The 27,505-nt window shown below is 34.6% G+C and overlaps 1 protein-coding gene across 11 annotated transcripts in view; it reads left to right on the forward strand.

The window, feature by feature from the left end:
• Positions 1-27,505, forward strand: part of NOL4 (nucleolar protein 4) — a 398,638-nt gene that overhangs the window by 274,523 nt on the left and 96,610 nt on the right. For 6 of the 11 annotated variants that reach the window (XM_067015506.1, XM_059041361.2, XM_067015507.1 and 3 more), the window contains 2 exons: positions 22,651-22,830; positions 23,550-23,741. In XM_067015506.1, coding sequence (XP_066871607.1) covers positions 22,651-22,830; positions 23,550-23,741 — 372 coding nt within the window. The remainder of the gene's footprint in view (positions 1-22,650; positions 22,831-23,549; positions 23,742-27,505) is intronic. The other 5 variants (XM_059041362.2, XM_067015512.1, XM_067015511.1 and 2 more) reach the window with 1 other exon arrangement.

The following is a 27,505-nucleotide window of genomic DNA, read 5'->3' on the forward strand; positions in this document are numbered from 1 at the left end:
GGGAGTCCGCCTGCCGATGCGGGGGACGCGGGTTCATGCCCCGGTCTGGGAGGATCCCACGTGCCGCGGAGCAGCTGGGCTCGTGAGCCATGGCCGCTGGACCTGTGTGTCCGGAGCCTGCGCTCCGCAGTGGGAGAGGCCACAACAGTGAGAGGCCCGCATACCACCAAAAAAAAAAAAAAAAAATTCTCATGTGAAGTTTTATAACAGGTGTAACCAGTTAGGGTTGACTCTTTTTAAAATAATTTTAAACTAGTCTTTAAATATTTAATCATATTGTAGCCTATACTTTAGTTCACTAGTTTGATGCACTATAGTGTTTCAAATTATTGAAATAATTTTCAATCCATTTTTGTTTTTAAACATCATCTCATGTATTCCTCACTGCAGTCCTGTGAGGTAGGTATTAGTATTATCCTCAGTATTTAATGAGGAGCCTGAGACTTAGAGTAAGGTTACACAGATAGCAAAATTGGGAGGGAGAATTAAATTGCTTGTGTTCAAGATAGCCCTTGAACAAATGCCGACGATTTATGAAAACTTGAGGCCACATTACATTTCTGCAGAGTTGATAAAGAAACAGAAATCATTAGGTTTTGTGTTGTTTTATTGTTTTTGCTTTTTAATGACAAAATTAAGTAACACTGGGAACCTTGCAAATTCACACAATGTCAACCCAGAAGAATATTTCTATGTAAGTCTGAGGTGTCTATCTGAAGGTATGTTTCCCTGTATATTTGAGCCTAGGGTAGGATAAGAGTGAAAATTGGATTAAAATTGAGCTTTACATTACATTTCTTCATAATTTCTTGTTTATTATGAATTTACTGTGATTTAATTTGTTGGTTAAAAGATAATATATCCTTTGTTTCCTGTTGTTGAACAGATAAGGCCCTATGGCAAGAAAAAACAATTTTAATCCATTTCATATGTAAGGTATGAGGACCCAGTTTCCTACGACCCTGGAACATGTTTTTTCATAGGCTGTATCTTGGTTAATGCCAGATAATTTCTTTATTCTAACTCAAATAATGTACAGGCAATAAAGAAATAATCTTTAAAAAACTTATTTTTTACAAGTTAGGCACTAGCTTTTTAGTGTACTTTATTTCCTTCTATTGTTACCTATTAATTTGAGCTAATTTAAATTGCCGATATTTGACATTTTTTGACGGTAAGAAATGGCAAGTTCATATGATTCACTCTAATATAAATAGAATGGGTAATGAACAGATTAGCTGAGTGCTAAAGGGCATTTAAAGAAAGGAAGTAAAAAATAAAGCCAAGGATCTGGTGAGTAGTTTGAAAGCAACAATGGTTTTATATTTTTTAAGAAAAAAGGTCTTTTAGGGGTTTTGTGTGTGTTTTTAATATACTTTATTTTTAGAGCAGCTTTAGGTTCACAGCAGAATTGAGTGGAAAGTACAGAAAATTTCCATATACCCCCCACCACTTCCTGTCTCCACAAGCTCACAACCTCTCCCACTATCAGTATCACTCAGCAGAAGGGTGCATTTGTTAGACAGTTGATGAACCTACATTGACACATCTTTATCACCGCAAAATCCATAGTTCACATTAGGGTTAAATCTTAGTGTTGTACATTCTATGGGTTTGGACAAATGTATGACAGGTATCCACCATTATAGTATCATAGAGAATAGTTTTATTTCATAAAAATCCTCTGTGCTCTATTTGTCCCTCCCTCCCCTTGACCCCTGACGACCACTATTCTTTTCACTGTCTTTGTAGTTTTGCTTTTTCCAGAATGTTCTACATTTGGAATCATACAGTATAACTTTTTCATACTGTCTTCTTTCACTTGGTAATATGTATTAAAGTTTCCTCCATATCTTTTTGTGGCTTGATAGCTCATTTATTTTAGCAATAAATAATATTCCATTGTTTGGTTGTACCATAGTTTATCTGTTCACCTACTGAAGGACATGATGGTTGCTTCCAAGTTTTGACAGTTATAAATAATTCTGCTATAATAATTGGTGTTCAGTTTTTTTGTGGGCATAAGTTTTTAACTCATTTGGGTAAATACCAAGGAGTGTGATTGCTGAATCATATAATAAGAGTATGTTTAGTTTTGTAAGAAACTGCAAACTGTTTTCCAAAGTGGCTGTACCATTTTTAAAAATTTATTTTATTCAAGTATAGTTGATTTACAATGTTGTGTTAATTTCTGCTGTGAAACATAGTGATTCAGTTATATGTATATATACATTCTTTTTTATATTCTTTTCCATTATGGTTTATCACAGTATATTGAATATAGTTCCCTGTGCTATACAGTAGGACCTCAAGAAATAGATAATTTGAACAGACCAACCACTAGAAGTGAAATAGAATCTGTAATTAAAAAAAAAAAAAAAAAAAGCTCCCTACAAACAAAAGTCCAAGACTAGATGGCTTCACAGGCAAATTCTACCAAAGATACAAAGAAGAACTTATACTGGCTGTACCATTTTTCATTCCCACCAACAATGAATAAGAGTTCCTCTTGCTCCATATCCTTGCCAGCATTTGGTGTTATTAATGTTTTGGATTTTCACCATCCTAATAGGTGTGTAATGGTGTCTAATTTTTGTTTTAATTTGTAATTCTCTAATGACATATGATGTTGAATATGCTTATTTGACATATGATGTTGAATATGCTTATTTGCTCTCCATATATCGTCTTAGGTGAGGTGCCTGTTCAGACCTTTTGCCCATTTTTTAGTTGGGTTGTTAGGTTGAGTTTTAAGAGCTCTTTGTTTGCTTTGGATAACAGTCTTTATCAGGTGTGTCTTCGCAAATATTTCTTTCCAGTTTATGGTTTGTCTTCTCACTTTCTTGGCAATGTCTTTCACAGAGCACACATTTTAAATTTTAGTGAAGTCCTACTTTAAAAACTTTTTAAAATAGATTGTATCTTTGTTCTTGTATCTAAAAAGTCATGGCCATGCACAAGGCCATCTAGATTTCTTCTTATTTTATATTCTAGGAGTTTCATGGTTTTGCATTTTATCGTTAGGTCTGTGATCTACTTTGAGTCAAAATTTGTTAAGCGTGTAAGGCCTGTGTCTAAATTTTTTTACATGTGAATGTCTAGTTGCTTCAGCACCATTTGTTGAAAAGAAAATCTTTTCTTCATTGTATTGTCTTTACTTCTTTGTCAAAAATCAGTTTACTATATTTACATGAGTCTATTGCTGGACCCTCTATCTGTTCATTGATCTATTAATTCTTTTACCAGTACCACACTGTCTTGACTACTGTAGCTTTAGAGTAACTATTAAAGTCAGGAAGTGTCAGTCCTCTGAGTTTATTCTTCTTCATCAATACTGAATCGTCTTCACCGAGTCATTTGTCTTTCAATGTAAACTTTAGAAGCGATTAGTTGATAATCAAAAAATAACTTGTTAGGATTTTGATTGGGATTGCATTGAATCTCTAGATCAAGTTGGAAAGAATTGACTCTGACCATATTGAATCTTATCAATGAAGGTGTAATATCTCTCAATTTTATTTAGTTTTTCTTTCATTTCTTTCATCAATAGTTTTCCTCATATAGGTCTTATACATAATGTTACACTTAAAACTATTTCATTTATTTGGGTGCTAATGTAGATGGTATTGTGTTTTTCATTTTGAATTCCTTTTGTTCAATGCTAGTATGTAAGAAATAATTGACTTTTGTTTGTTAATTTTGAAACGGAGTGGTAGGAGGGAGTATCTTTGCCTTATTCGTGATCTTATCAGGAAAGCTTCTGGTTTCTCACTGTTAAGTGTGATGATGTTAACTGTAGGGTTTCTGTAGATTGTTTTTTTTATCAAGTTGAGGAAGTTTTCCTCTACTCCTTGCTTGCTGAAAGTTTATATCATGAATCGATGTTAGATCTTGTCCAGTGCTTTTTCTACATCTATTTATATGATCATTTAATTTTTCTTTTCATGTAATTGATCTGTTCATGCAACGGACTACCTTAACCGATTTGCAAATGTTGAACCTACCTTGCATATCTGAGATAAATACAACTTAATAAGGTGTATAAATCTTTTTATACATTGTTAGATTCAATTCGCTAATATGTTGTAGAGGATTTTGTATATAAGTTCATAAGAGAAATTGGTTTGTAGTTTCCTTGTCATTTGTTTACCTAGTCTTGGTTTTAGGGGAATGTTGGTCTCATTGAGTGAGTTAGAAAATATTCCCTCTGCTTCTATCTTCTCGAAGTGATTGTAGAAAATTGGTATGATTTCTTCCTTAAATGTTTGGTAGAATTCACCAGTGAACCCATCTGGGCATCATGCTTACTGTTTTAGAAAGTTAATTGTTGATTCAATTTTTTATAGATGTAAGCTGATTCAGATTGTCTGTTTCTTCTCATTTGAGTTTTTGCAGACTGTGCCTTTCAACAAATTAGTTCATTTCATAGACGTTACCAAAAATAGACTATAGGTCCATCCACCTCACAACAGATAGCTCAATTTCATTTCTTTTTATGGCCGAGTAATATTCCATTGTGTATATATGCCATATCTTCTTTATCCATTCATCTGTTGATGGACACTTAGGTTGCTTCCATGTCCTTGCTATTGTAAATATTCCTGTAATGAACATTGTGGAACATGACTCTTTTTGAATTATGGTTTTCTCAGGGTATATGCCCAGTAGTGGGATTGTTGGATCATATGGTAGTTCTACTTTTAGTTCTTTAAGGAACCTCCATACTGTTCTCCATAGTGGCTGTATCAATTTACATTCCCACCAACAGTGCAAGAGGGTTCTCTTTTCTCCACACCCTCTTCAGTATTTCTTGTTTATAGATTTTTTGATGATGGCCAGTCTGACCAGTGTGAGGTGATACCTCATTGTAGTTTTGATTTGCATTTCTCTAATGATTAGTGATGTTGAGCATCCTTTCATGTGTTTGTTGTCAATCTGTAAATCTTTGGAGAAATGTCTATTTAGGTCTTCTGCCCATTTTTGGATTGGGTTGTTTGTTTTTTTGATATTGAGGGGCATGAGCTGCTTGTAAGTTTTGGAGATTAATCCTTTGTCAGTTGTTTCATTTGAAAATATTTTCTCCCATTCTGAGGGTTGTCTTTTGGTCTTGTTTATAGTTTCCCTTGCTGTGCAAAAGCTTTTAAGTTTCATTAGGTCCCATTTGTTTATTTTTCTTTTTATTTCCATTTCTCTAGGAGGTGGGTCAAAAAGGATCTTGCTGTGATTTATGTCATAGAGGGTTTTGCCTATGTTTTCCTCTAAAAGTTTTATAGTGTTTGGCCTTACATTTAGGTCTTTAATCCATTTTTAGTTTATTTTTGTCTATGGTGTTAGGGAGTGTTCTAATCACATTTTTCTACATGTAGCTGTCTCGTTTTCCCAGCACTATGTATGGAAGAGGCTGTCGTTTTTCCATTGTATATTCTTGCCACCTTTATCAAAGATAAGGTGACCATACGTGTGTGGGTTTATCTCTGGGCTTTCCATCCTGTTCCATTGATCTATATTTCTGTCTTTGTGCCAGTACCATACTGTCCTGATTACTGTAGCTTTGTAGTGTAGTCTGAACTCAGGGAGCCTGATACCTTCAGCTCCGTTTTTCTTTCTCAAAATTGCTTTGACTATTTGGGGTCTTTTGTGTTTCCATAAAACTTGTGAAAATTTTTGTTCTCATTCTGTGAAAAGTGCCATTGATAGTGTGATAGGGATTGCATTGAATCTGTAGCTTGCTTTGGGTAGTATAGTCATTTTCACCATGTTGATTCTTCCAATCCAAGAACATGGTATATCTCTCCATCTGTTTGTATCATCTTTTATTTTTTTCATCAGTGTCTTATAGGTTTCCACGTACAGGTCTTTTGTCTCTCTAGGTAGGTTTATTCCTAGGCATTTTATTCTTTTTGCTTCAGTGGTAAGTGGAAGTGTTTCCTTAATTTCTCTTTAGATTTTTCATCATTAGTATATAGGAATGCAAGATATTTCTGTGCCTTAATTTTGTATCCTGATACTTTACCAAATTCGTTGATTAGCTCTAGTAGTTTTCTGGTAGCATCTTTAGGATTCTCTGTGTATAGTATCATGTCATCTGCAAACAGTGACAGTTTTACTTCTTCTTTTCCAATTTGAATTCCTTTTATTTCTTTTTCTTCTCTGATTGCCGTGGGTAAAACTTCCAAAACTATGTTGAATAATAGTGGTGAGAGTGGGCAGCCTTGTCTTGTTTCTGTACTTGGTGGAAAAGGTTTCAATTTTTCACCATTGAGAATGATGTTTGCTGTGGGTTTGTCATATATGGCCTCTCTTATATTGAGGTAAGTTCCCTCTGTGCCTACTTTCTGGAGAGTTTTTATCGTAAGTGGGTGTTGAAGTTTGTCAAAAACTTTTTCTGCATCTATTCACATTATCATATGGTTTTTATTCTCAATTTGTTAATATGGTTTATCACACTGATAGATTTGAGTATATTGAAGAATCCTCGCATTCCTGGGATAAACCCAACTTGATCATGGTGTATGATCCTTTTAATGTGCTGCTGTTTGGTTCCGTTTGCTAGTATTTTGTTGAGATGTTTTTGCATCTATGTTCCTCAGTGATATTGACCTGTAGTTTTCTTGTTTTGTGACACCTTTGTCTGATTTTTGTATCACGGTGGTGGTGGCCTCATAGAATGAGTTTGGGAGTGTTCCTTCTCTGCTATATATTGGAAGAGTTTGAGAAGGATAGGTTTTAGCTCTTCTCTAAATGATTGATTGCATTTGACTGTATATCCATATGGTCCTATGCTTTTGTTTCTCAGAAGATTTTTAATCACAGTTTCAATTTTAGTGCTTGTGATTGGTCTGTTTATATTTTCTATTTCTTCCTGGTTTGGTCTCAGAACATTTTGCTTTAAAAAGAATGCGTCCATTTCTTCCAGTTGTCCATTTTAGTGGCATATAGTTGTTTGTAGTAATCTCTCACGATCCTTTGTGTTTCCGCAGTTACTTCTTTTTCATTTCTAATTCTGTTGATTTGAATCTTCTCCCTTTCTTTCTTGATGACTCTGGCTAATGGTTTATCAATTTTGTTTATCTTCTCAAAGAACCAGCTTGTAGTTTTATTGATCTTTGCTATCATTTCCTTCATTTCTTTTTCATTTATTTCTGATCTGATCTTTATGATATCTTTCCTTCTGCTAACTTTGGGGATTTTTTGTTCTTTGTTCTCTAATTGCTTTAGGTGTAAGGTTAGGTTGTTGATTTGAGATTTTTCTTGTTTCTTGAGGTAGGCTTGTACTGCTATAAACTTCCCTCTTAGAACTGCTTTTGCTGTATCCCATAGATTTGAGGCCATTGTGTTTTCAATGTCATTTGTTACTAGGTATTTTTTTTTATTTCCTCTTTCATTTATTCAGTGATGTCTTGGCTATTTTGCACTGTATTTTTTATCCTCCATGTGTTTGTATTTTTTACAGTTTTTTTTTCTGTATTTGATATCTAGTCTCATAGCACTGTGGTTAGAAAGGTTACTTTATACAATTTCAGTTTTCTTAACTTTACCAAGACTTGATTTGTGACCCAAGATATGACCTATTTTGGAGAATGTTCCATGAGCCCTTGAGAAGAAAATGTATTCTGTTGTTTTTGCGTGGAATGTCCTATAAGTATCAAGTCCATGTTGTTTAATGTATCATTTAAAGCTTGTGTTTCCTTATTTATTTTCATTTTGAATGAGCTGTCCATTGGTGAAAGTGGGGTGTTAAAGTCCCCTACTGTGATTGTGTTACTGTTGATTTCCCCTTTTATGGCTGTTGGCATTTGCCTTATGTGTTGAGGTGCTCCTATGTTGGGTGCATAAATATTACATTTCTTATATCTTCTTCTTGGATTGATCATTATGTATTGTTCTTCTTTGTCTCTTGTAATAGTCTTTATTTTTAAGTCTGTTTTGTCTGATATGAGAATTGTGACTCCAGCTTTCTTTTGATTTCCATTTGCATGGAATATCTTTTTCCATCCCCTCACTTTCAGTCTGTATGTGTCCCTAGGTCTGAAGTGGGTCTCTTGTATACAGCATATATACGGGTCTTGTTTTTGTATCCATTCATCCAGTCTGTGTCTTTTGGTGGGAGCATTTAATCCATTTACATTTAAGGTAATTATCGATATGTATGTTCCTATTAGCATTCTCTTAATTGTTTTTGGTTTGTTTTCATAAGTTTTTTCCTTCTGTTGTGTTTCTTGCCTAGAGAAGTTCCTTTAGCATTTGTTGTAAAGCTGGTTTGGTGCTGCTGAATCCTCTTAGCCTTTGCTTGTCTGTAATGGTTTTAATTTCTCTGTCGAATCTGAATGAGATTATGACTGGTTAGAGTAATCGTGGTTGTAGGTTTTTCCCTTTCATCACTTTAAATATGTCCTGCCACTCCCTTCTGGCATGCAGAGTTTCTGCTGAAAGATCAGCTGTTGACCTTATGGGGATTCCCTTGTATGTTACTTGTTGCTTTTCCCTTGCTGCTTTTAATATTTTTTCTTTGTATTTAGTTTTTGATCATTTGATTTATGTGTCTTGGCATGTTTCTCCTCGGATTTATCCTGTATGGGACTCTCTGTGCTTTGTGGAGTTCATTGACTATTTCCTTCCCCATATTAGGGAAGTTTTCTTTTCTTTTTTTTTTTACACACACACACACACACACACACACACACACACACACACACTGTATTTTATTTTTATAAGAGATAAATAGAAGTGTTCAACTATAATCTCTTCAAATATTTTCTCAGTCCCTTTCTTTTCCTCTTCTTCTTCTGAGACCCCTATGATTCGAATATTGGCATGTTTAATGTTGTTCAAGAAGTCTCTGAGACTGTCCTCAATTCTTTTCATTATTTTCTCTTTATTCTGCACTGCGGTAGTTATTTCCACTATTTTATCTTCCAGGTCAGTTATCCGTTTTTCTGCCTCAGTTATTCTGCTATTGATTCCTTCTAGAGAATTTTAATATTATTTATTGTGTTGTTCATCATTGTTTGTTTGCTCTTTAGTTCTTCTAGGTCCTTGTTAAATGTTTCTTGTATTTTCTCCATTCTGTCTCCAAGATTTTGGATCATCTTTACTATCATTATTCTGAATTCTTTTTCAGGTAGACTGCCTATTTCCTCTTCATATGTTTGGCCTGGTGGTTTTTTCCTTGCTCCTTCATCTGCTGTGCATTTCTCTGTCTTCTCATTTTCTTAACTTACTGTGTTTGGGGTCTCCTTTTCACAGGCTGCAGGTTCGTAAGTCCCATTGTTTTCGGTGGCTGTCCCCAGTGGTAAGGTTCGTTTAGTGGGTTTTGTAGGCTTCCTTTTGGAAGGAACTGATGCCTGTGTTCTGGTGGATGAGGCTGGATCTGGTCTTTCTGCTGGGCAGGACCGTGTCCAGTGGTGTGTTTTGGAGTGTCTGTGAACTTAGTTTGATTTTAGTCAGCCTCTCTGCTAATGGATGGTTTTGTGTTCCTGTCTTGCTAGTTGTTTGGTATAGGGTGTACAGTACTGGAGCTTGCTGGTTGTTGAGTGGATCTGGGTCTTAGCATTGAGTTAGAGGTCTCTGGGGGACTTCTAGCTGATTGATATTACATGAAGCCAGGACGTCTCTGGTGATCCAATGTCCTGAGCTCAACTCCCCCACCTCAGAGGCTCCGGCCTGACACTGAGCCAGAGTACCAAAACCCTGTCAGCCACACAGCTCAGAAGAAAATGGAGGGAAAAAAAGGAAAGAAAGAAGGAAAAGAAAGGAAAGTTATTAAAATAAAATTTTTTAAAAATATTAAAATAAAAAAGTAAAAAAGAAGAGAGCAACCAAACCAATAAACAAATCCACCAGTGATAACAAGCGCTAAAATCTAAACTAAGGTAAACATATAAATCAGAAACTAGTCAGTTGCATACAGCAAACCCAAAGTCTACAGTTGCTCCTAAAGTCCACCGCCTCAATTTTGGGATGATACGTTGTCTATTCAGGTATTCCACAGATGCAGCATACATCAAGTTGATTGTGGAGATTTAAGCTGCTGCTCCTGAGGCTACTGGGAGAAATTTCCCTTTCTCTTCTTTGTTTGCACAGTTCCTGGGGTTCAGCTTTGGATTTGGCCCTGCCTCTGTGTGTAGGTCGCCCTCTGGCATCTGTTCTTCACTCAGACAGGAGGTGGTTAAAGGAGCGGCTGATTCAGAGGCTCTGGCTCACTCAGGCCAGGGGGAGGGAGGGTAACGGATGCAGGGCGTGCCTGCGGTGGCAGAGGCTTGAGTGATGTTGCAACAGCCTGAGGCACACCATGTGTTCTCCCGGGGAAGTTGCCCCTGGATCACGGGATCCTGGCAGTGGTGTGCTGTACAGGCTCCCAGGAGCGGAGGTGTGGATAGTGACCTGTGCTTATGCACAGGACTTTTGATGGCTGCAGCAGCAGCGTTATCATTTCATGACAGTCTCTGGTGTCCGCGCTGATAGCTGCGGCTCACACCCATCTCTGAAGCTCATTTTGGCAGTGCTCTGAATCTCCTCTCCTCGCACACCCTGAAACAATGGTCTCTTGATCTTAGGCAGTTCCAGACTTTTTCCTGGATTCCTTCCCAGCTAGCTGTGGAGCACTAGCCCCTTCAGGCTATGTTCACGCAGCCAACCCCAGTCCTCTCCCTGGGATCTGACCTTCGAAGCCCAGAGCCTCAGCTCCCAGCACCGCCCCCCCCACCAGCTGGTGAGCAGACAAGTCTCTCAGGGTGGTGAGTGATGGTCGACAGGGATCCTCTGTATGGGATCTCTCCACTTTGCCCTCTGCACCCCTGTTGCTGTGCTCTCCTCTGTGGCTCTGATGCTTCCCCCCACCACCCCCCATCTCGTCCAGTGAAGAGGCTTCCTAGTGTGTGGAAACTTTTCCTCCTTCACAGCTCCCTCCCAGAGGTGCAGGTCCCATCCCTATTCATTTGTCTCTGTTTTTTCTTTTTTCTTTTGCCATACCCAGGTACATGGGGAGTTTCTTGCCTTTTGGGAAGTCTGATGTTTTCTGCCAGAATTCAGGAGGTGTTCTCTAGGAGCTATTCCACACATAGGTGTAGTTTTGATATATTTGTGCAGAGGCAGGTGGTCTCCATGTCTTACTCCTCCACCGTCTTGAAGGTCCTCTGGTCTATCACTTCTGTTTTTTATTCTTTCTTGGAAATCACCTCTCTGCTTATGTTATTGATCTCTTCTTGCATGTTATCTACTTTTTCCACTGGAGTCCTTTGCATATTAATCATAGTTGTTTTAAATTAATAGTCTGATAATGCTGACATCCCTGCCATGTTTGGGTCTGGTTTTTGAGGTATTTAAGTAATTATAATTTATTAAAGCTGTTTCATGAACAGGCAGTTTGGAAATAGTATCTAGTTTAAACATTTAAGATTTCATTGTATCATGAACCCACAGTTCCTTTTCCACAATTCAAAAACCAAAGGGCTCTCAGAAGTAAAGTTTTTAACATAAATTTGTGGCAAACTCATTTTTGGCAAAATCTGATGTGAACTGACATGAAGCTATTTATGGTCTTTGTTTATCTATTTTAGTATACATATTCATATGATTTTGTGGAGAAACATTAATATATGTTATAGTGTGCTTCTGAGATATTTCAAACTATATAGTTTATGCTCTTCATTCTCTATCTAAATCCAAACAAATTCTAAGTTCCAAACATATCTAGGACCAAGGCTTTTAAATAAAAGGTTACAAACATGTAAATAATAATTTTTAATCTCATAATTCAAGAATTTTTTAATAGGTAGTATATTATTGTATAATTAAGTAGACATGGAGTCAGATAATATGGTTAAGGCATTTAATGGATGGGTTAAATAGGTGTACAGATAATTTCATTTACAACTTTAAAGGATAAGATTGTGTCTGATATGTTGTTTAAGCATGAATAAACCTGAAATGTTGATAAGATAACTGATAAATAATACTCCGATTTACTAGTTATCATGGTCTTCTTGCCCTCTTCTTCTAATGATTTTACATGCAAGAGGGAATGCAGGGTTGATTTTGTTTTTAATTTTGTCCCAGAGACCTAAGAACAAACATGCTATGATGTCTATTTGAGTTTCACTTTTCAGATTTTACATTTGTAACCTAAAAGTTCATGTGCATTACATATTGTTGTTCTATAGTTGGCCATTTCCCAGACACCTCCCTTCAGAAGTAAATATCAAAGGAAAACAGTCTCATATTCCTGTAAGATCTGAAAATTATATATATAATTGAAATATATAGATATAATTGAAATATATATGTTTATATATGTTATATATATGTACATATATATATATGGATTTGGATAACATTCAGTGAAGTCTACTGCTATGAACAGATCTAAAGCTGACATATTATTCCAAGAATTCAAATGAATTTTGTCCTCAGTGCTAAGATTTCTGGGATGCTCTGACAGAATTATATCTTATTTAGCGTTTCTCCCCTAGACAAAGACTCATGTTTCTCTTAAAGTCAAGATCATCAGTAAAGTTCTGTGCTGTCTAATATAACAGCCACTAACCACATGTGGTTATTATTATCATTGCTATTATTGATGATGATATTGCTGTCATTTACTACTAATACTTATTTTAAAAGTAAGGCAAATGAAACAAGATTAAATATTTAATATGCAAGTTAAAAGGATTCTAAAATAGATATCAGGCTTGGCAATTTTGTCATATCAATTGTTTTTTTATTGTCTAAAGCCTAGGATGGTGAAATTATTACCAAATACTGTGAAAATATTTATATAACCCCACTCCCTTGTAAATAAAAACAGTAATAGTGCCTTAAAACCACTAAGGTATTGTAATCATTTGAATTGTCAGTGATAGAATTAATGATTGGGAGTTCAGTTCACTTCAAAGGCTCACTTTCACCTAAATTTGAACTCTGAGAAGAAAAATATGTTCTTCTAAAGACATATGAGATAGTACTACAGTAAATTTAGGGTTTCGGGGAAAATACATTAAAAGTATATATAACGTTCTTCATTTTTTTTTAAGTACCTAACAAAATCTAATTATTATTTACATTAGATGTTCTGAGATATGATACCTATATTTACCTTTTGTTATTTTAATTGTAAGACTGAAGTGGGATATTGGAAGATGAATTTTGCCCTTTGGGGATTTCTCCTTTAGGGTGATATGTTAATAATTTAAGTAGTTGTGTTTGAACCTTTAAAAGAAGAGTTAATCCAGGGATTCACATCTTTACTTATCAGGTCAAAAGACTTCTGTAATATGATTATATTCTCACCTTGTAATGAAAGATAAAAGCAGTATCCCTGACATCTATCTCTAGAAGCTTCAAGAGCATACAGTTTGTTGGTTTCTTCCTCTTAAAAGTGGTATAATCATTTAAGCTCAGGTTGAAAGAAACCTGAAATGTCATTCCTAGCACATATTTCTGTCATCATTTGTAAATAAAAATAAAAGCCTTGACAAATTGGTTAAAATACATATCAAATTCTCTCAGAAGCAATTCCTTCACATTGAAGTATATAGTAACTTCAAGTAAAATGTGCTACTTTTGACTTACAGCTTCTCTTTCTAAGTGGAATAAGCAGAATGGTGGTGCAATTATTTTTTCAGTTAGAGAAACTTCAGTAACCATTGGCACCCTAGGCACATGTTCCAGGAAAAAATTATGAAAATCAGTTGTTCCAAACCCGTTTTAGAATGATGGCTTATACTCTCTTACCTACCCCCACTCCATCAGATTTTGTGTAGTCTGACCAATATTTCTCTTCTTTTTTTGCTTGGAAATGTGCATTAAAACCTAAGATAATTTGTTATCTGTTTAGTGTTGAATCTCTCAGTATGATTTCAATGCATGTTTCTAAGACCCTCCATCCTCAGAAAAATTGCTTCTTATAGATGACTTCCTATCATGAATAAATTAAATTATATTCATCAGAATAAAAGGTTTTATGTTTAGAATAGCAAGAGAGATAGCTGCCTTTTCTACTTCTGACTCACCATTTAAGTGGTACTAGTAATTAAAATTTATAATCAATATGTAAAATAAAACTAATAGTAATAATAAGGATAAAAGAAAACAACTGTATATGAAAAAGAAGATAGAATGTGTTTTTTGGATAAGGAAAGGTAAGAAGGCCATTTTTTTGCTTGGTTTTGGGTTTTTGGTGGGTTTTTTGTTGTTGTTTATTGGGTTTTGGGGGGGTTTTTTGTTTGTTTTGGTAAGGGAGAAAAAGTAATTTTTTCCTAACTAAAATGATTGTTCCAGAATAAGAACCCCCCCAAAAAAAATGATAGGACAAAAGCTGAATGGATATAGAAAGGTACAGAGATTTGTGGAAAAGAAGTTTTATGTGTGAGTTCAAAGCTGGCTAAAATTGAATAGATTTATTTATAAGTGTTTTTAAAAAGAGTTTCAAAACTAGGATTTAATTTTCTGTCCGTTAAAAAGCACAAAAATTCTTAGATTATTGGTCTGCTTTTAATAAAAGTTTATAAAAGGTTTATCTTTACCTTTAATGTAATCTGCCTAGGAAACAAAGATTCTGTGTCTCATGAAAATAGTTCCTATGTAGTTGGTAGTGTTTGGTGATCATTTTACAGTATATACAAATGGAGAATATGTGACTATTGAACACTTGAAATATGACTAGTCTGAGGTGGGCTGTAAGTGTAAAACGTGCTAGATTTCAAAGATAAATTATAAAAAAAGAATGCACACTATCTCATTAATATAAAAAAAATAAAACCAAATGGAACCAACCTTGAAAATTTCCTGAGCAGACAAGACCAGTTTAGTCATACAAGCAAAACTTAATTTAGCTCATTTTTTGAGACTGACTTGACCTGGGTCATTTCTTGCTCGTGTCTCTGAAAAACCATAAGCAAAACTTAAGCTGTTACCCAAAATTGAAATGAGGTAACAATTAACTGATTCCCTACCATTATCATTTAAGAAAATTCTAGGGACTTCCCTGGCAGCCCAGTGGTTAGAACTCCGTGCTTCCACCACAGGGGGCATGTGTTTGACCCCTGGTCAGGCAACTAAGATCCCACATGTCATGTGGTGTGGCCAAAAAAAATTTTTTTAAAGAAGAAAATTCTAATATTATAACCACTGTGAAGAATAAATAATCACTGCCTCCCCACGATATAAGATGCTTTGTAACATATCCCCCTGAGCCTCATTCCATGCTTTAGTTTGAGTGTTCCCAGTTCAAGAACTGTCTTTTTGGTGTGTGCACAATAAACTTTTTACTATTAGTAATCTTTATTTTCCAGTGAAAGCTAGGTAGTAGGCAATTGTGAACTATTATATATTAACATTACATTGTGGGTTAGCAAATTTATTAATACATAATTATAAAAACTTACAGTTTTTAGAGATGTTTTTATAGTACAGTTTTTAATGTGACAGGCCATTTTGTTAATAAACCCAATTATTTTTTGTCTCTCTGTAAAAATTTGAAAACCAAAATTAGATAAACTTATGTTTAGCATTTAATGTTTCATTATATTATCTTAATTAGAAATGATTTAGATATTTAATGAATATCCATTATTTAGTTTAATAGTATAATATTTGATCTTATTTATTTAAAAATTTTTAAACAATTATGCTTTGATTAGACATTAAACAGTTAACCATTATCTTATTTTTCTTGTTGACAAATTTTGTAACCTGTGAACCAGGAAGTAGGTTCTCATCAGTCATCAAATCTGATGGCTGCTTGATCTTGGACTTCCCAGCCTCCAAAATTGTGAGAAATAAGTGTTTTTGTTTAAGCCACCCAAATCTGTAGCATTTTTGTTATAGCAGCTCAAATGGATGAAGACTAGCAGCATCTGCATCACCTGGGCAGTTGTTAGAAATCAAAATTCTTGGGCCCCACTCCAGACCTACTGAATGGGGTCCAGTGCTCTATATTTGAAAAGATCCTTTGGATGATTCTGGTGCATGCCAAATGAGAGAACCACCTGCTAGCCAACTAATACCTTGAAGAACAAGCTTGAAAAAAATGTTTAATATCATTTTGAAGTGCCAAAAAGGTAGCTATAGTTTTTTAAATTATTAAGTGAGAGAGATTTCCTTTCAGATGTTATGAAATGGAGTGACTTTCATATAACTAAAATTTCATGAGAATCTCCAAAGTAATTATTAATTTTTGGATAAACACTTGGCAAATGTCAAAATGAAGTATCAAATGTAACTTCTTTATCCAAAACTGCTTACGAAGAATTAATCTCAATCTTGGGAAAGCATATACATAATGGTAAACCAGTAAACAAAATAACAAATACCAATCCTTGGTTATACAAATGTGTAATTGCAAATTCACATGCATAAGTAATAATAGAGATATGTTGTGTACACTTCACACAGTGGAATTATGACATTTCAATTGCCATGTGGAAAGGTCTTTTGGACCTTTCAAATAAAATATGTGAGAAATTACAGACCCTTAATTTGAAATATATAAAGGCTTTGTTGTCTTTATATTGATTCACTTTGTTATAAAGCAGAAACTAACACACTATTGTAAAGCAATTATACTCCAATAAAGACGTTTAAAAAAATAGTAATGGAATGTAAAAAAATCAACAAAAATAAGAACTGAAATCGATTGACATTTTGACACTGAGAAGTAAGTCAGTTGTAATGAAAATGTCCAGGTCTTACTAAAGACAGTATTTCCTTGGGAGGAAGAAAAATACAGTTAATGAAGAGAAATGAATTATATTAACAAGTTGGAAGAAGATTTAAATTTCACATTGGATTTGACAAAAGATACTGATATCAATGAAGAAAACATAAAACTCATGAATGTCACTTTAATGAAGACATCAGTCACTTCCCAAGAAAACTTTAGATGCCCTAAATATTAAAGGAACTTGATTAAGGTTTCTCCAACTGAAAACAATGTAACAATTTGCATGATATTAGCAATATTTAATTTGAAGAGCAAAGGAAAGTTTTGAAACTATCAATAATAAAAGACACATTTCCATCAGATATGCTGAATAAAGACTGAATTATTTTTCTATTCTCTCTATAGAATATGGTAATATAAAATCATTGTCATATGAAGAAGCAATCAAAGAGCATGCAGCCAAGAATTGTGGAAAGGAAACAGTATTATAGAGATGGGCCAGGGCGTTATTTAATTTTTAAAATATTATTTTTCTACATTTTGTGATGGTTGTAGCATTTATAACCTTTTTAGAATCTTGTAATTTATTGTGGTTTTTGTCATTTTAATTAAATATTCACTTTTCTAACTAATTTTTCAAATGCACCGCCTCTCCAAACTTTATAACTTTCAGACCTCAAAAAATTTGGATCCATTCAATCCTATGAGCCTAGAACAATGCTCTAAGTGTTAAGTAGTGCTTCTTTAAATGTTTCTGAATAAATGACTGTCATGTAAAAATATTCAAAATGGAGGAGATATAAAACTAATTACAAAATTTATACATCTTAAAATTCATTTTGAAAGTTTAAAGTCATTTAAAAATAGAGAATATAATACATAGAACCACTAATACCCGTCACCCAAATTCAACAGTGGTTAAGACTTTCTACATTTCTTTATTTTCCACATTTTTTTCCACTTTTTTCCTTTTCTTTCCTGCAGTATTTAAAAGTAAATCCCAGATATCCACATCATTTCATCCCTTCATTCCTCAATTTCTGCCTCTAACAAATGTGGACATTTTCTTACATAAACATTTACTTAACCAAATGTTAGGTTATTATATCTAATCTAATATGTTAAAAAATATTCAGTGTTATTACCTAATAACCTCATCGATAGTCAAATATTCCCAGTTCTCTCAAAATTATCTTTTTGCATTGGGTTTATTTGGATCATGATACAAAACCAACACATTTCATTTTATTAAACCTTTTAAATCTCTTCTAATATATCATGTTTTTTTTCTGTGTCACTAACATATTGCTGAACCAAAGTCAATTGTCCTGCATGATGTCTCCTAGTTTGGATTTGTCTGTCTGCTTTCTCTTGTGTCTTTTAACTTTTTATTTTATCTGCCTTATTTCCTATAAATGGAAGTTAGCTTCAGAATAGTGGTTCTCAAACTTGAGCTGCATCAGAATCCCCCTGGAAGGTAAGTTAAAACAGGGGTCCCCAACCCCCGGGCTGCAGACCAGTACCAGTCCACAGCCTGTTAGGAACTGGCCACACAGCAGGAGGTGAGTGGCGGGCAAGCAAGTGAAGCTTCATCTGCCTCTCCCCATCACTCAAATTACCACCTGAACCATCCCCTCCCCAACCCCAGTTTCCATGGAAAAATTGTCTTCCACGAAACCGGTCCCTGATGCCAAAAAGGTTGGGGACCACTGTGTTAAAACACAGATTATGGGTCCACCCCAAAGTGTCTGATTCAGGTGATCTGGGATGGAGGCCAATAATTTGCATTTCTAATAAGTTCCCAGGAGATGCAGATCTAACAGGCACACTTTGAGAACCACTGTTTCTAGACTTAGGTTTGATTCAATTCAAATTCATTTTTCTTTTTTTTCACGAGCTTGCTTCTTAAGTTATGCTGTATGCTTCATTTTGCATCATTTTGTATCACATCAGATGGCACACAGTGTCTGGTAATCACACTTTTAATGATGCTAAGAATGCCCAGTAGATTCAGTAATGAATAACTGATATTTAAAAAAATAACTTGCTGAATTCAGTGAAGTTGCAGGATGCAAAATCAATGTACAGAAATCTTTTGCATTTCTATGCATTAGTAATGAACTATCAGAAAGAGAAATTAAGAAAACAGTCCCATTTACAATTGCATCAAAAAGAATAAAATAATTATGAATAAATTTAACCAAAGAGGTGAAATTCTCTGACCACAGAGTAAGCAAACTTTCTTTAAAAGTAAAGGTAAGCTTCCTATCTGTGGGAATTTTTCTAGGTCTGGAGTTGGCAGTTCTGTTCAGGTGGGAAATGTAAGAAAAGGAAAGTGCAAATATATTTCCAAGAAGGTCTTTGCTAAGGACGGTCACATGTTATCTCAAGAGGAATGAGTGGAATATATAACTAGGGCAAAAATCTAATCTTGTCCCCATAAACCGACACCTGTGTTTTGAGGATAAGCAGGTATATATTTTCCATAGGGCATAAGTTGTGATTCTTTATCTTTGTATTTTTTAAGATCTAATTCGGATATTTTGGATTTACACATGGAATATGAAAATAATTGTTCCTGAATGGGAGGCTTGTTTAGGGTATGATCATCCAAAGATTTTATTGAGGTGGCACAGGTTTATGAGGCAATGACTGCCATATTTTATGTGGGTTATTAGGACACCTCTAGTAATTATTATTGGCTGATTCTGTATTATCACCCCAATACCCATATTCCCCCATTTGTTAAAAAGGACTTTTTTTAGAGCAGTTATAGATTCACAGCAAAATTGAGAGGAAGGTACAGAGATTTCCCATATTCCCACTTCCATTTACACATGCATAGTTTCTCTGTTATCAGCATCACTGACCAGAGTGGTACACATGTTACAATTGATGAACCTAAACTGATGAATTATAATTACCCAAAGCCCATAGTTTATATTAAGTTTCACTCATGGTATTGTACATTTATGGATTTGTACAAATGCATAATGACATGTATACACCACTAGAGTATCATACATAGTATTTTCATCACCCTAAAAATCTTCCGTGCTCCATATCTTCATCCCTCCCCACCCCCTAAATTCTGGCAACCTCTGATCTTTTTACTGTGCCTAGTTTTGCCTTTTCTAGAATGTCATATAGTTGGAAACATACAATAAATAGTCTTTTCCATTGGCTTCTTTCACTTAGTAACTTGTATTTAAGGTTCTTCTGTGTCTTTTCATGGTTTGATAGCTCATTTCTTTTAGTATTAAATATTATTTCATTATCTGGTCAACCACAGTTTATTTACCCATTCACCTACTGAAGCACGTCTTGGTTGTTTCCAGGTTTTGGCAATTATGAATAAAGCTGCTAGAAACATTAATGTGCAGGTTTTGTGTAGAGATAAAATTGTAATTCCTTGGGTAAATACCAAGGAGCCCAATTGCTGGATCATACAATGAATATGTTTAGTTTCGGAAGAAAAAGCAAAACTATCTTCCAAAGTGGCAGTACTGTTTTGCATCCTACCAGCAATGCAGGAGAATTTCTGTTGCTTCACATCCTCTCCAGCATTTAGTGTTGTCAGTGTTCCAGATTTTGACCATTTTAATAGGTGTGTAGTGATATTGTTGCTTTAATTGGCATTTCCCCAATGATGTACGATGTGGAGCATCTTTTCATATGCCTATTTGCCATCTGTATATCTCCTTAGGTGAGGTGTCTCTTAAGGTCTCTGGCCCATATTTTAATCAGGGTGGTGTTTTTCTTATTGTTGAGCTTTAGTGTTCTTTGTAGATTTTGGACAACTGTCCTTTTACAGATGTGTCTTTTGCAAAGATTTTCTTTTTGTGCCTTATCTTCACTCCCCAATATTTTAAGACCAAAGACTTTGTAGTAAAAGGAAAACTACAGTCTGAAGTGCCAACTCTGTAGAGAACCTTTCTTAGATGCTGTGAAAGAAAAGGTGGAAGGCTATATGTCGATTCCTATTTCAATCTAGCTTGAAAGAAAATGCATATTAACATGAAAAGAAAAGTAGAGAGCAATTGTGGTGTTTAATTTTGTGTCCAGTGCAATTGGCTATTAAGAGTTCACGGAGGGAAAGATTGAAGTTGACTGTGGTAGAAGTGGGAATCTTTGTGGAAATTGAACTTAATCTGATTGACCTTGAAAGCTAGTTAGTTCTTCAACAGTAAGATAGGTGAGAAATGACATTTCATCTGAGAAACATAATTCAGTGTTACAAAACTTTCAGTTTATATTATAGAAGAAACAAACTTTGATTATGCTCTAGATTTAGATCCTGAATATTCTCAGATCTGTGATGGGTTTTCTTTACCTTGAGTGACTAGGACTATAAATCCTTCGTAGTTCCAAGTGGTACTGTTAGTAGCAGATGGCTGGCTTCTGTGTCTCACATCATATCTAAAAAGAATAGATTAGCCCAGCATATTTGCATCCAGATAAGTGTATTATAACACTTTTACAATATTGCACATTGCCATTTAAAAAGCATATATATAGTATATTTTTCAAACTTATGGAATATTTGCCTTATGTTTGATTAGGTAATTCCACCTTGTTAATGATCTGAACTATAAAAATATGCCTTTTTTTCACTTTTAATGTCAGTGACCTATTCTAGTTTTGTTACCCCTCCTCTGATTATACAGTAATAATATATTAGTGCAATCCTCAAAGCATGCAACACATATGTTATCATTGTATGGAGGCATTTTTGAACGCTGATGATTTAAAATTTCCCATTGTAAATGCTTTCAAAAGCATTTGACTATGTTGATAGATTTGAAGATAGCTGCTGTTGTTTACAGAATTATTTTCTATTTAGCTGGAGCCACCTAGGTATCTAAGTCATCATAAGTGAAATTTGGGGCATTATTGGCCTTGTAATGATTGATTTCTGTACTAGTCCAGGCTCCATTGCAAATGATCTAAATTCAGATTTAAGCAAAAATATAAGTCGGGGGGACGGAGAGGATATAGTATCACACAGCTGAAAGGTCCATGGGTTAATTTAATTTCAGGCACAGTTGAATCTAGATGCTCAACTGTTGTTATCAGGTATATTTCTATTCTGCTTAGCTCTGCTGGATTCAACTTCATTTTAGTTACAGGCACACTTTCTTCACTTGGAGGTGAAGTCAAGGCACTCATGCCTAGGGGAGAGGAGGTTGTTGCCCATAGGATTGGCACTTTGACCCAGCAAAGCAGGGACTGATTCTGAAGGGAACAAGTGCTGGGCTAACAAACAAGTAAAAGCTACCACAGCAGGACCAATGGTTGGTCTTGGACACAATTACCAACATTTGTGAAAATTGTCTTGGCTGGCATTCATCCTCTTCTGTACATTACAAAGCACTAAGCTTAACAAATGGCTAGGAGGAAACCTAGTTGCTTTTTTCTAAACCAAAATCAGATGCCATCTTTTGACTCATAGACAAATTATAAACTGATTTTAAAGCATGTTTTCCTAGCAGTCCTAGTATCAGTATTTTCTATAGTCCTTGTTGGGCAAATCAATTAAATATACCTACCCCTCAGTTTCCTTATCTGTTTCAAGAATACTAATGTAGTTAGACTGACTAAGCTCTGAGGTCATTTCTATTTCAAAGAATATGTGATTCAGTGATTCTTTTACAAAACTGATTACAGGTTGGGGGTTTTTTTTGGAATATGTATATTGAATGGAAACAGTAATTGCTCTCAAAAAGCTAAATTCAATAAATCTTTCTGCAGTTATGGAAATGTACTATGTGGCTATTAAGCACTTGAAATGTGACTGATGTGACTAGAAGATGAATTTTTAATTTGATTTCATTTAAGCTAATTTTGATTTAAATTAAAATAGCCACAGCTCTAGAATTATCAACTTATTTAAAACAGATTTTTGAGAAATGATTGACATTAAAAATAAAACAAAATTTATAAGCTTGTGCAAGGAATTTCAAAGCAGCAATTTCCCATTTTCTTTTCAGTCCCCTGCACATAGCTATTCAAGCTACGACTCGGGCAAAAATGAGAGTGTAGACCGAGGTGCTGAGGACCTGTCCCTAAACAGGGGAGATGAGGATGAAGATGACCACGATGACCACGAGGATTCTGAGAAAGTTAACGAGACAGATGGCGTTGAGGCCGAGCGGCTGAAAGCTTTTAATGTGAGTCCTGCCACCCGACCATTATGGCTGAATTTTTACCACTTCACTTTCATGTTGTTACTTGTTGGTAACTGTGGCTATTTTAGAGACATGTTTGTTTAATTTACAGAAGGATTTAAAAAGTACATGAAACACTCTTAGCCAACCAGACACCAGAATTGCTGTGTTTTGTTTAGAATTTTAAAGCCAAATGTGAGCTGAAAACTGCACTTGTGCTGTGTGAGTATGCATGTTTACCTAGCGGATGAAGGGAGCCTCAGCTTATCCCTCGGAAGCGTCTGTCCGTCATCCGTTATTTTGTTTGCTTTCCCAGCTTATCTAATTATGCATGAAAAAAGAGTCAATTGTTTGTTTTCTGAGATTAGTATACTGTGCAGTGTAGCAATGTAAACAGTCATATTATTAACAGAGAATTTTATGGGGTGCTTAATCGTCACAGTCTACTGTTATTTCTTGATTTTTTTCTACGCAGTAGTCTATACTTTTCTGTCTGTCTGTCTGTCTGCCTTTCTCTCTCTCTTTCTCTCTCTGTTTTTTAACCCAACCATTTAGAAAGTCTGTAAAGGGTGTTTGCTTAAAATTTCTGGCTTTCCATTACAAAGTTCTCCAGTGCATAAACCAGACAAGAGTATTTTCCTATCAGTTATCAAGACAGGAAGCTAGGAACAGCAGAGAGCAGCCCTCCAAACCCTTCTCCTCTGTCTCCCTCTTGCCAACAGATGTTTGTCAGGCTGTTTGTAGATGAAAACTTGGACCGAATGGTCCCAATCTCTAAGCAGCCCAAAGAAAAGATCCAGGCTATCATTGACTCATGCAGGCGACAATTCCCTGAGTATCAAGAGCGTGCCCGAAAACGCATACGTACTTACCTCAAGTCCTGCAGGCGGATGAAAAGAAGTGGTTTTGAGATGGTGAGTTTTGAATTAAAACACAGCCCTAGATTCCATCCAAATCCCACATGTAACCATGACACAATTTTTTTTTTCATCTTAGTGTCTTTTTAATTTTTTCCATAACGTCAGGTCCAAGGGGTTTTTGTTTGCTTGTTTGTTTTTTCTCCTTTTCATCTTCCTGAAGTATTTATCCCCTTTGTTGATTCAATAAGACATACCTTGTGAGACCAGTGCTCACAAGCCTAGGTACCATGTCCTAGGAAATGAGGGTCATGTGAGTGAACAGCAGTGAGAGCCAGTGTCTCATTCTTGTGTGTTTCCTTTCTGTTACTGCTAAAGCAGATCTAAGGTTATTCAAGTCTTGAACTGAAGCACCAGTGGTTGCTTTAGACGGCCTGTGAGAATGGCTTTCTCTGGAACAAAAGGAAATGGATGGATCCATCTAAGTAATACTATTTTCATACCAACAGTTAACAAATAGCAGGCCTGGAAGATAAAGGTCAGGGAATGAAAATCCTTATGTGAAAAAGAAGGCTTTTGTGTACTCGGTATATTTGTGTGCTTGTCTTGTGGATGGTTAACATGAGCGTTTAGATTCAGCCGGGCTTTTTATAGATGGATGATATTATGCTAGTGTTAGATATTTACAGGTGGAAATTAGATATCAGTGTTATTTGACCTTTATTCTATCTCACCTTGATGGAATTGTTATACCTAGAAGTAGTTTTTACAGTGTATTTTTAAAATTTATTTATATTTTTATGTATTTGAGTGGACATGTATTAGAAATTTTCTGAAACTATTTTCATTGTACTTTTGAGAAGGCTCCATAAAAGCCAAGACTCTTGGTGCTTGTGATCAGTGACTCCAGTTTATGAGGTGTGATGGAACAGGAGTTGGTATAGATATAGGAGAGGTTTCAGAGTATGCCAATAGGGGAAATAGTTTTCCAGATATAAATGAAATAAATAACAAGTAATACCTCCTATATTATCTATTTTTCTACAATGGCTTCTAAAAATATCTTTGATATTTTTAAAAGAAAAACGACTGTTTCTTATAGAGAGGTAGTCTGCCAAGATGGTCACTAATACAAGGCTCGGTCCCTGGAGAGCTTGGTCTGGAGTTCTGGATCCACCAGTTTGTAGCTCTGTGACCCAGGCAAGGTACTTCAACTTTCTGAGCTCAGGTCCCTCCTCTGGAAATGAGAATAATTCCTAACTTATAGTGCTGACAGGATTATATAAATTGTCATGTAAAGCTGGGCCATTTTTGACACATAGTAACCACTCAATAAATCTGAACTCTGAAAATATAATCAACCAAATATTATTTAATCCATCATCTGAAAAAAGCTACCCAAAATATATGTATTATAAAATCACAGAATACTACGTTTAAGAATTTGCTTACTTCTTAGAATAACTATATTGAAGTTGGAGTTTGCAGTGCCTTAATTATTTTAAAATAAATTAGCAGAGCTGTGCCTGATGAAATTAAATTATGAAGTCGAGGTGGTATGGTATAAGAGAGGAGAGATTGCTTGAAGAAAATACAGCTACTTCCCCCATTATTGAATTCTTTAAAAGTTATTGTCACCCAGTAGGAGAAAGATGACAGACAAAAAGGATATCTAACCAGGAATAAAAGCCCAGAATCTTGGCTTTGACATCGGTTCATCATCAAATTGGCAGTTGATATAAAATTCCAATAGAAACTAAGTATGTCTCATTCAGTGCACAATGCACAATATATACTTTCCTCTTTCAGTAACAATAAAGATAATAATGTTATATACCAAGATTTTATTTTACCAGCATCTGGCACTACTATTTCTTCTAACTCTTTTAATGTTATTTAGAGATTCTTTTCTTTGGTAAAATTTATCTTATTTTCCATTTATTAATAATTCTTTAAAAGAAAAAAATCATTGTCATGTAGAATTCTTAATTTTTCAAAGGTGTATTTGAGATAATCACAGTTTTTTTATTAGTTGTATTTATTTACCAAATATTAACATCTATTTGATGTAAACTTTGTGCTATGCATAAAGAAAGACAAAAAGTTAATATAAAATCAAGTAGGTTTACAAACTAATCTTGAAGGAAATAATGCTGTAAAGAAATGCTATTGTATTTCATATTTAATAATTTTAATTTGTTCATTTTTTGTTCATTTATTCAATATATGTATAATGTGCATAACATCATGCAAAGTAATGAGAAATACAAAAGATGCCTGACTTGTTAATTAAGAAATTTTAACATGTTCCCTGATCATCATGATTCTTTGAGATTACAAGTTGTGGGAAGTGAAGTGCTTAAGTAATAATATAAGGCATAATATAAATAAATGTTAAATGAACAACACAAATGAAAATTGATATTGTAGTTTAGCCCATTTTTTAAAAATACATTGCTCAGTAATGCACTATGGGAATAAAAATTAAATTTGCCATCTAGTTAACACTTGGAATTTTGATTGGCTTTATGTCACTTCATTGTCATGGAGCATGTCATCATTTTGAACACTCATCCTTACCTGGAACAAATAGGAAAAGGCATGACTAGGGAAGATAGTAATTACAACTAAATATTGTACATTAATTTTTTTTGCCTTCATAATTTTAAATTTTAATATAAGATAATATCCACGGTTTTTAAAAATTGAAACATTAAAAATATTTTCTTAAATTGTTTTTGCTGTAGGTAGACATGAAGAAAATGTATCATTTTTAATATATGATTATCTTTACATGCCAATTATTTTGTAGTACTTAGTAAGTCAACAAAGCAACCTAAAGAAGTTTTTAATATATTTGTAAAGTAGAATTGTAGGAGTATTTGATAGGGGACTCGGTATTATAAAATGAAAGTGGCATTCAGCAAGCTGAGCTCATCCAGTTACTTAGGATCTCTAAGCCAGCAGACTCTTTAAGTAAAGCAAAACACAAAATATTGAATTATATGTTCCCTACTAACTTTGATTGAGAAATTCAAAGAGATATTCCCATAGAAGTGGTTTATCACAACTTATATTAGTATTATATTTGAGAATCTTGACATTCACTCTAATTTTCTGCTGCTAATACAAAATCTATTCATGTTTAATTAGTCTACACTATCCCTTAAGAATTTACAACACAAAGTAATTTTCATTGACTTCACTGAATGCATACAAATATTAGAGTATATATTTATGCATTCTTATTTCACTGAAATTATTAAGCCCCAAAAGTCTTAATGCTGAAGTAGCCGAAATGTCTATGTCATTGCTCCAAACAGTCTCTATAATGCATGAAGTTAAATAACCATATTATGATATTTTTCTACATACTTTCACTAATTCAGCGTTCGCAGTCATCTCAAATCATAAATTCTTCAGTGTTGAATATAAAAGGATATGTTTTATGAGAAATAAATCCAATAAGTTTGATACAGAGTACTGTCTTAGTTTTCATTAGATTTTAAGAACCAATGAGTTAAGCAGCCCTTATATTAATCCTTAGACAAATATATCAAATCATTATTGATTCTATTATGCAGCTTTGACTCTCAAATTACTTCAGCTAATTTTCTGAAGAATATTTGTTGATTGTTTCAGAAAAGAAATGTATTTCTCCAAGGTGTCCTGATCTTAAATTCAAGAAGACCTATAATAGATAAAGCCATAAAAGGAAAGCCTTATAAACAATGTGATGTTACCCCATACCTAAGTATTATTTGTGTTATGTGATATGATTTCTCTTTTAATTTTCTGAGTTTTCATTGTTTAGAGACTCT

The sequence above is a fragment of the Kogia breviceps genome, chromosome 15, assembly GCF_026419965.1.
Source record: "Kogia breviceps isolate mKogBre1 chromosome 15, mKogBre1 haplotype 1, whole genome shotgun sequence".
In the NCBI taxonomy this organism is placed as follows: Eukaryota; Metazoa; Chordata; class Mammalia; order Artiodactyla; family Physeteridae; genus Kogia; species Kogia breviceps.